Source organism: Aythya fuligula, chromosome 21 (genome assembly GCF_009819795.1).
Source record: "Aythya fuligula isolate bAytFul2 chromosome 21, bAytFul2.pri, whole genome shotgun sequence".
Classification (NCBI taxonomy): Eukaryota; Metazoa; Chordata; class Aves; order Anseriformes; family Anatidae; genus Aythya; species Aythya fuligula.
In genome coordinates this window covers 2,464,759-2,480,431 of record NC_045579.1, presented here as the reverse complement: position 1 = coordinate 2,480,431, position 15,673 = coordinate 2,464,759, and the positions used below count along the sequence as shown (strand labels likewise).

General features: G+C 53.2%; 1 protein-coding gene across 1 annotated transcript in view; it reads left to right on the top strand.

Moving 5' to 3' along the window:
• KAZN (kazrin, periplakin interacting protein) overlaps positions 1 to 15,673 on the top strand; it is a 181,325-nt gene that overhangs the window by 107,738 nt on the left and 57,914 nt on the right. The window contains exon 3 of the mRNA XM_032201447.1: positions 9,730 to 9,898. Within this exon, the coding sequence (XP_032057338.1) occupies positions 9,730 to 9,898 (169 nt within the window). The remainder of the gene's footprint in view (positions 1 to 9,729; positions 9,899 to 15,673) is intronic.

Sequence of the window (15,673 nt, the reverse complement as noted above, 5' to 3'; positions counted from 1 at the left end):
TTGCTCGCTCAGTGCATTCCAGGCTGAAGCAGGGAATAGCAAGAAAGAATTTAGTGCAGATTGGTCTCAAAACGTGCTCTTGATGTGCATCCTCCCTCTCTCCAAAGGCGCTGGGTGTGCAGCGATGTGGTTTGCAGGCTCGTGCGCTGTGCTGCATGTCAGGGTGCCAGGATGTGGCAGGGATTTGTCATTTAATTCAGTGTTTTGCAAAAAAAAACATCTGCAAAGTCCAGCGTGCGATCGGTGCTGTCTCAACCGGAGGCAGCTTTGCTAGGAAGTCTTCGGGATATGGATCGTTTGTGACCGAGCTGAAAAAAAAAAGGGCCCCATATTGCAGAAAGGGCAGCCCATTTTTGCCAAGGGGGAAAAAATAAATAAATAAAAGGCAGTTTTGAGGCTGTTTTGGTGCCTTTGGATCTCTGCTCCCCAGGCAGGAATCTGCTGGAGGAGGCAGCGGGGTTGCGTGCAGCCGTGGGTGTCGCTTTCTGAAGCGCTTAGGGCTGCAAATTGTGGAGTGGAAAATAGAGGAGCCCATTGTAACCCCCCCACGCCCTGCGAGAGTGGAAATCTGAGCTCCCTGCTGAAAGCTGGACCTTCGACGTGGGATTTCAGACAAGAAAAGGGCGTTGGCGAGGATGTTTCCAGCTAATTCCCATTCCCTAACTCCATCTCAACCCCGTGCAGGCTCCCGGCATTTGAAGACAGCTCGCACCTTCCTCAGAGCTTCTTGGAGGAAGAAACTTCGATCCTGCAGGAACAGGTTGATGCCTCCAGCCCAACCCTTGTTCCTGACCTCGAAATCTGGGCTGTCCCTTCGCCTCCGAGGTGGCCCAGCCTGGCCGGAGCTGTCACACGTCGCCTCTGGTGCTGGCAGTGGTTGGAGGCAGCGGTTGTGCAGCACCCAGCAGGGCCCTTTTATCTACCGAGCGCTCCCACAATATAAATATTTAAGTATAATAAACAATTATGATCAAGTTTCTTGGGTGACTGCACACAGCGAGTGAATTTAAAATTCATTTCCCATGGGTATTCAGGCTTCAAATTCACTTTCTGTGGATGTTCGTGCTAATAAAACCCCATTGCACAGGCGGGGAACACAAGAGAGATGCAAATATGACAAGGGCAAATTTGCTTAAGAGTTCAAATGAATATTCACCAACTTTTTATTATTTTTAAGTATTCATCCCTATTTGCTTTAAAAAGATTATTTTAGCTTCACTCTGCGAGCTCAGCGAAGCATGCATTTCACAGGTGTAATATATATTTTCTCCTGCTAGTACAAGTTTTGTTGCTAGCAAGCACGAAGCGCGTTCAGGATGTGCTTTATCTTCGGGAAAAGTCTCTGCTAAACCACAACAAGCTCCCGCCATCGTGGTTAACATCTGTATTTCAACAGCTCTCACAATTTGAGGCTGTCTTAAACAAGCCAGGGTGTGTGCTTCAGCTGCGTTCTCCCTCCACACAAAACGTTTGGGGGGGGCTGGGGGTCACCACGTCTCCTTTTTTTCCCCTGGCAGAGGTGGCACTGTTTTGACATCTTCATTTGATTTCTCTCCTAGAGCTGAAAGAGATGCAAATTAGCAATAATGAATATTTTCATTAAAAGTATCTAGACATTATATCTGAGAACAGGATAATGACGCTGCTGCTTTCTATAAAGCACTCTGAAGCAGCCCCATGCCATTTTATTTTTTTATTTTTGTCAGAAAAGATAATGTTTATTAAAAAAAAAAGTAATTTAATGTAAGTGAAATTAGGGTAATTGCTAATTATGTAACTGCAAATGAGGCAGATCTTAATCTTGAGGCAAGCCGGACTGCTGAACTGCCAGCTTGAATGGAGAGCCATTGGGAAGCCGGGAAAGGGGGCAACCAGAGCGTGGGCATCCGTGGTGCTTGTCCTGGCTTTTTGGTCGAGTGTGGATGGCAGGAACGTAAATAACCCCGTGTTTTAATACCATCTGTCCCAACAGCTGTACTGCACACGCCTCGGGCCGTGCCTCATCTCTCAGGCTTCACCTCCCAGGTTTTGTCGTGCCCGCCTCTGGCCAAGCTGTGCTCAGCGTCTCGGCACAGCTCCGCCGTGGGCTTTTTTTTGGTGGGGAGAGGTTTTTTTCTTTTTGCGTGCGTGCTGGAAGAAAGTTAATAACGTGAAAAATTGCCCTAAAGCAGAGTGCTGCGTTATGGAGTCACTGACTTTATAGGATAAACATATTACCCTCATTCAGGGTGTGGGTATCGGAAAAATTAATAGCTCTGTGGATATATATATCTTTGTATCTATAAAATCTACTGACAGGGAGCAAATACGGGAGCTTGGCAGCTGTCCTGCTCTGTGTAATGGCCACGGATGGCTTTTACGTGCATCACCTTCCGAACATCCCCCTCCTACCAGCTGGGCCAGCTGCGCAACTGGAGGCTTGTCCTGAGGAGCCCTGGGGTGAGGGATGTGCTGGTGCTCGGAGATGGATTTAGATTTTTCTAGGGAATTCATCTTTAAAAAATAAAAAATAAAATAAAAGTGTTTTGCATCCCTGTTTTTTTTCCCTGTCCCCTCTGACACCACCCGTAGCAGCCCCTCTTTGATGGCTGAATTCCTGGCACGAGGACTCCAGCTTTCCTTTGGGTCCTCCTTGCTCCACCAAGCCTTCACGTGAAGGCATTTCTCTTCGCTCCACTCTGCCAGATTTTGGGAAAACTTCCCAGCTTTCAAGAAAAGCTATTAACAATATCAGTAATTTTCTCCAACTTCTTTTTGCTGCGGCTTCTCCCTGGCCCTGGGCATCCTGGAAATAGCTTTCAGCCGGGCTGCCTGATAAGGCTTCCATCGTCCTTGCTATCAGAGGCCCAAGCTCCTCGTGATGTGCCGCCTGATGCCCGCTGCTGTCAGTCCAGGACTGCAGATTACTCACAGACCTGTGGCAGCTCACAGCCGGTCAGATTAATCTCAATTTTTCCCCCAAAGCGGAGGAATTGATAAGAAAGCCTTGCCCAGCCTGGGGATGCTGGCAGAGCAAAGCACCTTTTATTTCGGGACAGGCCAGAAGCAGAGCTTGCATGGCCAAAGGTGCAGATGCTTTATGGGGTGGTGTAAAGCCGCTCTTCCAGCCCCAAACCAGCACCCTAAATGAGGAGCTGAGGGAAGGCGACCCCTGGCACTGTGCTGGGGAAAAAGGAGCGGAGGGAGGTGTGGGGACAGCTCTGGGTGTTGGAGCTGCCGGGTAGCAGACACAAAGTAAATGCCCTCCTGAGCTGACAGCACCTCCGTTTGATCTCTGCCACGGGCTGACTTAGGGCCAGAATTCTTCAAAGGCTGCTAATCGCCTCGGTATTGATTTTATACTAAGATGCTTTATCACGCTTGCGGTTGTGTGGTTGGGGGTTGCTGTTTTTTTTTTTTTCTCGTTTTTTTTCTTGTTTTATATTAGCTATATCAAAAGCCGAAAGGACTTAGAAGAAGCACACCCCCTCCTCTCCCGTGGCTGGGTGCTGTGTCTGGGTACGCCGACCACCAGCAGGTTTCAGTAGTGACCCTTCAATCAGCCAAAAGGTGCGGTGGGGCAGTGTCTAAACTTCAGCTGGTTGGTTTTTTGAAAGCAGCCCTCAAGGAGAAAATGTGCTGAGCCCGTCTGAGCCGAGACAGCACCACCAGCCAGGCCGCCGTGCTTAAAGCTCTGCACTCCCTGCCTTTTAACCCTTCTCGCTGCACCCCTGGCTGGTTGATTTTGGGGCTCTACCAAAAATGCCCATCGCGTGAGGATGAGCTCTCCCGAGCACAGAGCTGCACACGACCATGAATAACGCTGCAATTATTTAGCCAGCATTATCTAGGTGTATTTTAGAGCTTTCGTAATTTAGTGGGAAATGCAATCGCATGTTTGTTCATCTTGTGCAATACAGGATTAGTCCACCCTGCTGGTAGCAGCTTGTGGGGGGAAAGTAGGCTGGGTTCCCATGTGTCATGCCCTACCAACCCTGTTTCCAGCTTGATTTGCTGGGGAGGGAGGAAAGGGCTGTTGTCCCACTCATTTTCCCCGGGATATTTTTGGCCACGGTTGCACTGGCTGGGTGCAGGCGTTTATTCCTGCCTCCTGCCCAATTCAAGGCTCAGGTCTTGCCTGTGATCTGCCCGCCTCAAGCAGGGGAAGCATCTAGAGGGTCATGAAAATTCAAAGGCATCTGAATTTCACCCTGCCTCCTGCTAATGTCACGTCTTGATAGGAATTGACTTCACAGGACAAAGAAGCTGTCAGGCGAATGCTGATGCTGTATTAATGGTAGGGTGCATTGACCCACCCAGCGTGGCATCCTCGTTGCCAAAGGAAACACAGAGGCAACCCATAATCACCTTTCTTGCATCTGCCCCACTAACACCTAATTTAAGTATATATTTGTCTGCTGATTGATCACAGGATTTTTTCCTGGCACCTATTACGCTGCTATCCGCGTGGTTCAGAATCTCCCGATTCGCTCCAGTTTTTATAAGATCCCTGTAATAGCGGCTGAGCAGCTGGTGAATGGGGTCTGCAGAGCAGATGTCTCCGTGGACTTCCCGTTCTTCTCTTCCCAGGAGCTGATTCCTTGCTGTGGGACTCGATCTCCCAAATCACCCCTGCACTTTTGCAAAAGCCAGCCCTGTTTTTCCCATTTCATTTGTGACCGGGGAAAGAAGGCGAAATGGCATTTTGTATGGACTTTGCTTGATGCACATTCTCCTTGCTTCTTATCTGTCTCTTTATGTATGGAAAGGTATTTTGGAAATTCAAGCACTTTTACCAAATTAACATGCAGCTTCCACCATTGCTACCAAGCACGAGGGTATCGTGCATGCAGGGTTTGCTCTGCATGCCCTCTCCTTGCTCCTCGTGCAGGACACGCGCTCCCACTGCAGGCTCTTGTGGCCACCAGCGTCAGGAACCTGAATTATCCCAGCGCCGTCATCATCATCACTTCTCCATGCCACGAAAGGAGCATTTCACACATGGTTTGCAGCAGGGGATGCGTTCAAACAGCAGGATGGAGTTTTGGCATGGTGTCCACGCTGACCCTGGGGATGAGGATGAGGAGGAGGTCATCCCGCAAAGAGTTGCAGCACCTCCACAGCGTTTGGCCCTGCTAGTTTCACCAGCTTAATTCCCCTTTTAGATGCAAATGGAGTAACCCTGACCTGGCGAGGGATGTGTAATGGTTCCTAGGTGTCAGCCAGGGAGAAAACCCGATGTCTTCCCATAAAAGTTCAAGTCTAGGCTTGGCTGTACAAGGATTCATCGGGTTGCTGCAATTCATTAAACAAATGTTGGGTTTAACAGAGCTGCACATAAAGGCTGGTGCCATCGATGCGCTCAGCTGTGAAATATGCTATGGAAGTCATTTGTTTGCGAGGGGGCTCAAAATCTGCTTCCTATTAACATAAAATGGGTTTACTGGAGACAAATCCCTCGGATCGCATTTTTCTCCATTCCCCTTTCCCAGGGGGATTCCTCCAGGTTCACACCATGGTAACTGGGGTGTGTCTGCGCCGGGAAGTTAGGATCTCGGGTTGCTTTTGCTGTGTTCACCTCCTATCTGGCCACAGCAAAGTAATTCCCCCAGTTCGGGACACTTTATGACCAGGAATGGCTTTATTTCGGGGGTCCCCTCCAAAGGTCAACGGGACGTGTTCACCCACACAGCAGCTGGGATGGGGACGTCTCCTTGGGGCATTGTGGGGTAACCAACACTGACCCCAACGTGGAACCTGCCCATCCTTGGCTAGCATTTGATCCCCTTCTTGTAATGTATGACTTCAGTAACTTATAAACTGAAGCACAAACGTTTTGGCTTTGGCACATCTGCAGGGCTTGCATTAGGATGCCGCGATAACTCCAGTGGGGGAAGCAAAGAGCCGGTGCTCAATACTTTAAGAGGAAGAAGGGAAGGGGGGTTAAACGCAGTTATAAATAGACAAATAAAAACGTGACCTTCGTAGGAGGAAAAAAATAAATGTAGACTTCAGCAGCTATTGTAACTTGGGTGGAAATAGCTTAGAAAAAGTGCTGGAAAAGTTCCCTAACTTCAGGCCCGAGTTTGCTGGTCTCGTGGACGGTGGGATTTATTTGGGGTGTGCTTTCTTGGCGAATAAATGACTGCACAGATGCCTCTGGTGACATTTGGGCCAGGCCAAATTGCTGCTGTTGGCACTGTGGCAGGGCAGGGCCCGGCGAAATGGAGGAGCTGCTCAGCCCCCGGGTTCATCCCAGCCACGGAGAGTCAGCTCCAGAGGCTGCGTTGGAGGAGGCTGGTGATGCTCGCTGCCTCTCCAGCTGGGAATTGTTACTGCAAACAGAGATACGCCGAGCAGATGAGGAAATAATGTAAATACACCGAGAGAAGGCATTTTTTGTGTGTGTGCTCGTGGAATGACACACGAGCAGATAAAAAGCCATCAGCAGAATTTACATAAGCCCACACAATCTCAGAGGTCATCGTTCTGGAGGACGACATGTAGAAATTCATTTTTATTAAATTCTGGCTGACTGTTTAATTGGAAAAGAAAGGATTTAATTGAATCAAGTCAAAGGGCCGTATTAGATTATGTTCATTCCTAACACAAAAGGCTTTCTCTATTTAGTTAAAGTGGTTCCTTTGCATACTGTACATATTAAACTACAGAAAGTGGTAATCAATAGCAAAATGAAGAGTTTGGAAAGCCCGAGCAGTGCCCAACCCTTTTCCACCTCCTAAACCTCCTCATCTTCCCTTCACCGAACAACTTAGGCTGAAGTGAGGGCAAGCAGGGTGGGCAGTGTTCTCAAACCTTCCTCCATCTGTGTTTATGCCATCCAGGTATTTTAAATAGCAAGCTGGAGTGTGATGCTACTACAGGAAAGTCACCCAAAACCGAGGGGGTTTTCAGCATTTCAAGGATAGCCTTGCAGAAAGATCCGCACCACCAGGGACTCCTGTCCCTTAGGGACACTGCGGAGCTGTTGCGCACCCAGTCAAAGCTAGAATAATACCAAAAAAAAAAAAAAAAAAGGCAATTTGGGGAAATAATATGTTTCTAATTTTGTCTATTTAATTAGCTCTCTCTCTCTTTTTTTTTTTTTTTTTTTGTTAATTCTAAACTAATAGGAGAAAGGGAATGAATTCATTTCTTAATGCTTCGTTTCATCCCGATCTTGAGGACTTAAGCAAGGGCTTCGCCTTCTGGCCAGGAATCAGCACAGCCCCAAGTTATCCTCAGCTGTGGTGCTTGCAGGGCACCTCACGGTCCTGGTTCCAGCCCCAAAAGGAACCCAGCAAACCCCACAGTTTCCAGCCAGGTCTGAGCTGTGCTGCCTCCTGCAGAGCTCACCCATGCCTCGGGATCACCGCACCCTCCGGTCAGGGGGAAGCTCAGAGAAACCAAATCCTGCTTTGAGATCAAAATCCATTTTAAATGGACCCAGCTGTTCCCTGCGGGGACAGGAGGGGGTGCACGGAAGGGGAGAAAGTCTGCGGAGATGTCTTCAGGCTAATCTCCAAAGGACTTCAAGCTGTAAGGGAGATTTTTAAAGCAAGGTAATTAAAATGTGGAGTCCACAGCAAAGTTTAAGGAATGTTTATTTATTTATTTATTAGATACCGTACACTAGAGTAGAAATTCTCTTGCATTGGTAAATTAAAAAAAATAATTAAGCACTGCCAATATAGCAATTCAACCAGTCTGTTACTGAGGTTAGCCTAAGCTCAATTTGGGCTTTGCTTCAGCAGCTGAATGTGTTCTCGGAAGACTCAAATCAGTTTTAACCCAACTTTTTTTATGATAAAAATAATGTGCCTGTGCCTGAAAGCTGACTTCATTTCTGCTGAAGTTCAGGTTTTATTCAAGTGCAATGCCCAAGTTTTTGCATACTCGGTGCTGCGTTTGCATGGGCAGGTGATCTGCTGCCGTACAAAACTGTCTCGTTTGCAAGCAGAAATTGCAGCAAATACTGATGCAAACCGGGCATTTATCTCAAATTCAATTTCCGTACGTGCTCAGAGAACCTCACCTCTCGCACGTGTACCTACAGAGAAGCCAAAGGATGTAAGAAAGCGCATTTATTGCCCTTGTGGGTTCTTCACCCACCCTTTGGGGCACAACACGTGGTTTTTATCCACACGTGCACCCACCCACACACACACACACACGTGCTTGCTCTGCAGCTCTGGGCGAAGCCACGCTCTGTCCCTGCATCAGCAGCAGCCAAAGACATTCCCCAAACTCCCAGCTTTTTCCCCCAAAAGCCTGGGTTTAGGCAAGTATTGGAAGGGTCTAGTGAATCCCTACAGATGCAGGCAGGGCTGTTTTCCCCTTTTTCCAGTGGGGTCGGGATTTTCCCTGGGTCCCCACATTGGCTGCCTGCACACAGGTTGCTTTTTTATCCCCCCCCGCCCCCCCAAAAAAAAAAAAAAAAATCAAAAAATCAGTCCAGTTGGATTTTTTTTTTTTTTTTAATTTTATTTTCCGGTCAGCCCATTTTCCCTCTGCCTGCTGCGCACAGCCTCGGGGCATGGCCGTGCACCCGAGCCCAATTAGCAGAGAGCCGCTTAATTAGCGCTCCCGGGAGCACCTGGCAGCCCGGCCGCACTGCAGCGCTCCCCGCAGCATCCCGGGGGGGGGGGGGCACGGGACAAATGCAGCGGCTGCCGCAGCGCTGCCCCCCCCAAAATCGCCCCCATTCCCCCCAAAAACCCCACCACCACCCCCCGACCTTTGCACACCCACTCCGTGCTGGGGGGGCCGCAGGGGGAGCAGCAGATAGGGGCACCCCCCCCCCAAATCTGTTTCCTTTTGCACCCCCTCGTACTTGTGCTGTTCCCCCATAGCACCCCCCTTGCACATTGCTGTTCCCTTTTGCCCCCCTATTCCCTTTTGGGCTTTTTTTTGGGTTGCCCCCCCCCGCACAACCTCCCTTCCCTTTTGCACCCCTTGCACTGTTCCCCCTTTGCCCAACCCTATTCCCGTCTGCATACAGTTTTGCACCCCCAATCCCCTATTCCCTTCTACACCTCCCTTGCACAACCCCCCCGTGCCCAATCCCAGTCCCTTTTGCACCCCCCTGACACCCCCCTTGCACAGCCCTATTCCCTTTTGCACCCCCCTTGCACCCCCTCACATGGTCCCCACTTGCACAGCCCTATTCCCTTCTGCACCCCCCTTTGCACTGCCCCCCTTGCACAACCCCATTCCTTTCTGCACCCCCCTTTCCCATCCCTATTTCCTCCTGCACCCCCCCTTGCAGAACCCAATTCCCTTCTGCACCCCCTTGCACAGCCCCCCCGTGCCCAACCCCATTCCCTGCTGCACCCGACACCCCCTTGCACAACCCGTGTCCTTTCTGCACCCCCTTCAACACACCCCCGTGCCCAACCCCGATCCCTTCTGCACCCCCCCGTGCCCAATCCCAATCCCTCCTGCGCCCCCCATACCCAACCCTACTCCTTTCTGCACCCCCCATACCCAACCCCTTTCCCTCCTACACCCCCTTACCTCCCCTTTATTCCCTCCCACCCCCCTTCAACCCCCCCCACACCCCCCTTCTCCCCCTCCCACCCAACCCAACCCCTCCCTCTCCCCTCCCCTCCCCTCTCCCCGCCCCTCCCCGCTCCCCCCGCCGCTCCCGCTCTCTCACCTCTCTCCTCCTCTTCCTCCCCCCGTTCCCCCCCTACCCCTCCCCGTCCCCGTTTTCCCCCCCCCCCCCCCTTTCCCCGCACCCCTCCCCAGGCCAAAATCCTGCACATGATGGACGACAACAAGCAGCTGGCGCTGCGCATCGACGGGGCGCTGCAGGCGGCGGGCCAGGAGGTGACGGCGCTGCGCGCCGAGCTGGCCGCCACCGGCCGCCGCCTCGCCGAGCTGGGCAGCGACCCGGCCATGGAGCACGGCCCGCAAGGTGGGTGCCCGCCGGCTTCGGGGGGGACGGGGGGGGTTGGTTTAAGGGCTGGGGAGGGTGGTGGGTGATCGGGGTTTATCGCGGCGCGGTTTGTTCGGCGAGGAACAGCTCTCCAAAAAAAGCGCCGCGCGCGCTCTCGGCACCCAAGCTCTACCTGCTGCCTCCCCTTTCGCTTTTTAACCCCCCTCCTTCTCCGTTTTACCCCCTTTTCTCTCTTTATCCCTCCCTTTTCTCTCTTTATCCCCCCGTTTTTCTCTCTCTATCCCCCCCCCCCAGCCCGATTTACCGGTTTCGTAATTGGGGAGCCGGCCGCAGCCATCTTCTCCCCGCCGGCATCGCCCGGCCCGGGGAGGCTCCGGCTGCCCAGCCCCGAGCTGCCCCCCCCCAAAAAAAAAACCACCATGGGGGGCAAAACTTACCTTGGGGGGGGTGAGGACACATCGCTTCCGTGCCCCCCCCTCGGGTGCTGACCGCCTGGGGGGTCCCTTTTTGCTCACCGAAGCCCCAACCCGGTGGGATCCGGGACGCAGCCGCCTCTCGGTGCCCCCCAAGGGGCTGCGGGTGCCGGGCTCATCCCGGCCCCATGGCTCGGAGCCGGGCTGGGCTCCCACCTGTGCTCCGGGCACGGCTCCGGAGGCGATTTCCTCGTTCCTGATGTGCTGACGGGATCAGCCGACCCCATGCAATGCGGGTTGCCCTTCGGTGCGGGTCGCCTTTTGGGGTCTGGGTGGCCGGGGTGGGGGTTTAAAGGCAGCGGTGCCCCCGGTGGGCATTGTTGGCGGCTGGTGGTGTGGATGCAGCTCGGTTTGGAGGGGCTCCTTCGGGGGGTTGTTGCAGCCAACCTGTTGGGTTCGGCTGTGGCGAGGGGGGGGTACACCTGTTTAATGGGATCCATCGCCAGGTGGGGCTGAGCGGGGTGCTGGGGTGCATGTTGGGGTGCTGGGGTGGGTGCTGGGGTGCTGGGGTACATGCCATGGTGTTGGGGTGCGTGTCAGGGTGCCCAGGTGCAAAGTTGTGCCGGACCCCATTGCGCATCGCGGACCCGCACCCCTTCCCAAATAACCCCCTCGGTCCCCTTCCTGCCCATGCAGCCAGCCGAGAGCTGGAAGGGCCGGGGGAAACCCTTTGGCTGCCCTTCCCTGCACCTACTGCTGCGGGTTTGGGGTTTGGCTTGGGCTGGTTCCTCTCCAGGAGGCTGCTGCGCGTGTGTTTGCGTGGAGGGGCAGTGCCTCTGCTCGGCAGCGCACCCCGTCGAGGGAGGGATTTGGGGTGGTTTGCCAGGGGTCAGGGTTTCTTTTTTTTTTCCTTCCTCAGAGGCTTTTCAACCCATTGGGCGATGGAAAAGCACCTCTTTGGTTTCCTTTGCTGGCAGCACGCTGGGAAACAATTGGTGTCCTGTAACAGCGCTGAAGAACTGCGCTCTGCTCCCCAAAGCGTGTGTGTTCCCATGTAATAACCCCAATCCCACCTGCTTTGGGGTGCTGGTGGAAATACCAGCTGCTGTAGGGTGCCAGGAGCGCTCCCATCCTCGGCCGGGCACCGGAGCGGTGCCTTTGGCAGGGCAGGAGGCCCCGGGGGGCTCGCTCCAGCCTCCAGATGTCAGCAGGCAAATTTCATCTCGGTGTGCTGGGGGCCAGCACCGAGCCCGTGTAGCTCTGGATGTTGTTTTTTTTCCCTTCCCCACGTGTTGAAGAGGCTGGTATTTAAAATGCAACGTATCCAGCCCAGGGGAGGAATGCTTGGTCTCAGCAAAAAAAAATAATAAATAGACCCGATTCACTCCGTTCTGGGTTTCCTTTCCAAATTTTTTACTATTATTTATCCGCGTTCTCATACATTGCCCTGTGCCTGCTGCTCTAGGTGGGCCCGATGTGTCTGTAGGGAGCCTTCTGGTCTCCAGGGGTTTTTAGGATGATTTCAGAAGGATGGGCTGAAAATGACTCCGAATAAGTAGAGTGAGCTGTGTAAGTAGGAGGGTCGCTGAGCTATTCGGATTAAGCCCACGTGCTGTGGGAGAGCTGGAGGCTGGTAAATGGGGTGGGCAGCCAGCAGCCCGTGGGGATTTAGGGTTTGGTGGTGGTGCTCGGATGGGTGGGGGGGGTCTGCTCGTGGCGAGGTCCCCCCAGGTGCCTTTGGGTGGTGGTCTCATCGCTGCCACCGCTGCAGGTGGGTGTGTGCTGGGTTGGTCTGGAGTTAGGTGAGCTGAGGGAAACGTGTGCCTCCATGCTCAGCTCGCTCAGTAATTAACGCTGCCTCGGTGAAGTGTGGCGTTCCCATAATTACGGAGCAGCTTGAGACAGCTCGAGGTAATAACTGCCCCTTTTGTGCCAACCGCGACTTCTCCCTGCCGTACCGTGCCATCTCCGCTCGCACGTGGGCAGCGGGGAGGAAACGCTCCGAGGGCTTTTTTTCTGCAATTTGTAACAAAACTGGGAGAATTCAGCCGAGAGAGACGGACTGCGTGGTGGGCGTGCGTACGGAGGTGGGGATGAAGCCGCGTGCTGTCACAGTCCTGAGCGTGAGCGTTCATCACCCAAACCCCTCGCTCCTGGCACCTCATTTTACACGGCGAGTTAGCTGGAGACTTATTTTGGCCATAGCATTATCTGGAGGTGACTGCAGAGTGGTATTCACGTCGCTGGCTCCTTGTGGGGCTGCTCTTGGTGCTTCTGGGCCTGGGTGTCAGCACCCGGTGGCCCAGCTCTGGTTTGCACCATGGTGGGGATGCGGGTGGGTGGCAGAGCATTGGAGCTGTCAGGGCTCCGTGGGGTGTGCTTCTGGCCTCCTGGGTTAAGTCCTTTGCTGAATCGACGCAAGGGTTTTCAATAATTTTGAGTAGCAGCAAGGTCTCTGGGGAAATGGGAAGTTTGGGGAGCAAGGACAGGCCGTGCTGAGCCAGGCGCTTGGGCCATCTCGCCTGCTGCTTTTGCTCTCCTCTCAGCGTTAAATGGAAAACACCTTAATTAATTAATGTTGGCAAAGCGCTTGAAGATGTAAAGTGCAATCAATAGCCAAGTGTTATTAATAAGACCTCGATCAGCGTTTGGCTCATCTCGCTTCCCATTTCAGCTCCTCGGTGGCATGCAGTGCTTTCTGCGCCGGGGTCCACCGGTGGCGGCGTTTTTTTGTGTGCTGCCAAAATTCGGCTGGAAAGGGCGCAGGAGCTGCCCCCTGCTCCTGCAGCAAATGATTCCTCCTCGCTGCGCAGTGATCGTGGCCACGTGTGGTCATGTCCTGGCTGTTGCTGCTGGGCCAGGAGGACCTTTGTGCTCGTGGCAGCCTAAAATAGCGTCCTCTTGTTCTCCTTGATCTCTGTCCACTTCCACTGCTACAACACGAAGACTTTGACTTCTGCCCAGGAGGTGAGCAGTTACCTCGGTGCCATATCACTGTTTTGTGAATAATCCTCAGGGGCTGGTGAAAACGTGCCATTTTCATCTTCCCGGGTCTTTTCCCTGCTGTTCTTTGTTCTTGCAGAGCCTGAGAGCTGCTGCTGTAACACAACCTGAGGAATTTGGATGCTGCAGTCCGGTTGGATGTCGGAGTGCTTTTGCACCGTGTGTATCGCAAGATCAAGGTCTTGCTGTGCTGTTACTACAGCTGCACGTGCTGGGAAGTAAATGCATGGTAGTAATATTCACCTGGCTGCTTTAGACTCAAGCATCTGGCTGCAGCCAGCACTTCAGGTCCCCGTCACACCTTAGGTTTTGAGGATGTTAATTTAAAGCCTCTTTATGCATCCGGAGTCTTTCTATTCAGAAGTCTCATTTGGCACGGTTAGCATAAGATTTATGATAATATTTAGATTTTCATTCCTTTAAAGCCCGACCAGCGGAGTTTTCATGAAGTGCCTGAGGATGAGTGAGCTCGAGTAAGCTCCGAAGCTGGAGAAGGACAGGACCCAGGATTTCTGGCTCCCCAGCTTGCAGCATGACCGTGAAGATGTTTGGTGCTAGATTCACAGGAGAGGGAGGTATAAGCAGGCTCTGGTCTTAATCCTGGGGAAAGTTAATGCAATTTTCTCTTGGATTCGGCCACTCGGATAATCACTGATGGCTCTGGGCATCCCCCAAAAGGGCAGTCCTTCATCCCATTACTCACCCTTCGTTACTCCGGCTGCTCAGCGTTCTCTGGCACTGGGGCCAGACGATGCAGAGAAATCTGCCTCCCCAATATGAACCTCTCCAGGTTGCCCAAACCTGGATATTCATCCTCTCCAGGTCGCAGCAGGGAAGGAAGGGCCTTGCCCAGCCCATAAAGCCGGGTGCCGGGAGCCTTTCCTCCAGGCGCCCGCACTGCTTGGCCGCCAGTGAGCGGGGCCGTGGCACACGGCGTTAATCGAGGCACTGAACTTCATCACGGGCACGATGCGCGGCCCTGCTTCCGTCTGCAGCTTGTTAAAATTCAATTCTCGTAATTCCTTGTTGACAGCGACGCGTGAGATAAGGGAGCTGGAGGCTGACGCAGCAGCTTGCACAAGCAGCGCGCACGGGGCGTGCGGAGCGCCGGCGAGTCGGCTTCCCCAGGTCCTCCTCGCCGTGCGAGTTGGTGGCGTTGGGAGAAAGGAGGAAAAAAACTCATCCCAGCCCTCCCCCGATCTAACAACAGGACGTGGCTTGGGGATGGGACTCGATCATCGAGGTCCTCTCCAGCCCTGGTGATTCTGTGATCCTAGCAGGGGTCATTTGAGGCTGGGGGGGTGAGAGCTGAGGCTTAGTGACAAAGGGACGTGGGATGGTGCCAGAGGTGTGGAGGAGGCTGGTGCATGGCTGGGAATGACCAGCTCTGCCCATGCCTTTGGGGGTGATTCTTGCTGGAGGCGGTGTCCCCCGGTCTGAGCCCTGGTGCCTCTCAGCCTGGCTCTGGCCACACGGGTCGAGGAAGGGGTCTCGCTTTTCAGCCTCGAGTTTTACGAGTGAGCAGCACCACGGCTGGTGGCGGTGTGGGAATGGTATTTGGTGCCAATAAGGTCTCGGTGTGCTCCGTGGGGTGTGGAGGAAGCAGGCGAGCGCGGTGCCATGCCAGCGCCTCCCTTCAGGTTTTCCTTTGGCTCCTTTTTGCAGCAGCGAGCAAACCCCCGAGAGCTGGCGATGCTGATGACAAGTAGGTTTCCGCAGAGCGGATGAAGCAGGGTTGTGCATCTTCTGCAGCACCGCGAGGCCACGGGCAGTGTTTGGGTTTTGTAAGCCAGCCTCTCTCTTCATTTGCCTTTTATTTCTTACACAAACATGGCATTTGCAGAAGTGGCCGTACCTTCGTGACCGTGAAATGCCATGCAGCAGCTACAGGCACAGGAACGGATGAAAAAAAGAAAAGACAGACCCCAGAACCAACATGGTTCTGGATGTTCAGGGAGGAATAAAAAAAGTTATATTCTTTTGTGCCAGATTTTTCCAGCGATGGCCGTCGTGGCTGTTTCTGCAGCACTCGGAGGCTCCTCATGGCACGTGTACTTGCCCAAAACCCTCGGTGCAACGCGCGGGGTCCTGGGACGAGCGGTCAGCACGAGCTGCCCGAAACGAACAGCGCGCTGACGTGCCAGCTGGATTTCCTGGCCACCGTCCAGCAGGAGGGTTTCCTGCGCTCAGCACACGCGGGCAGGCGCATCATTTAAGCACCAAGATGATGACAGATGAGTGCTGGCAGCGCACCCGGGCGCTTGTGCTCCAGCCCGTTATTTTTAAGCAAATTGTCCATCATCCTCCCCTCCAAAAAAAAAAAAAAAACACACAAAATTGTCAGTCCCATCGGAGGGATTTTTTTCCAGGATGTTTC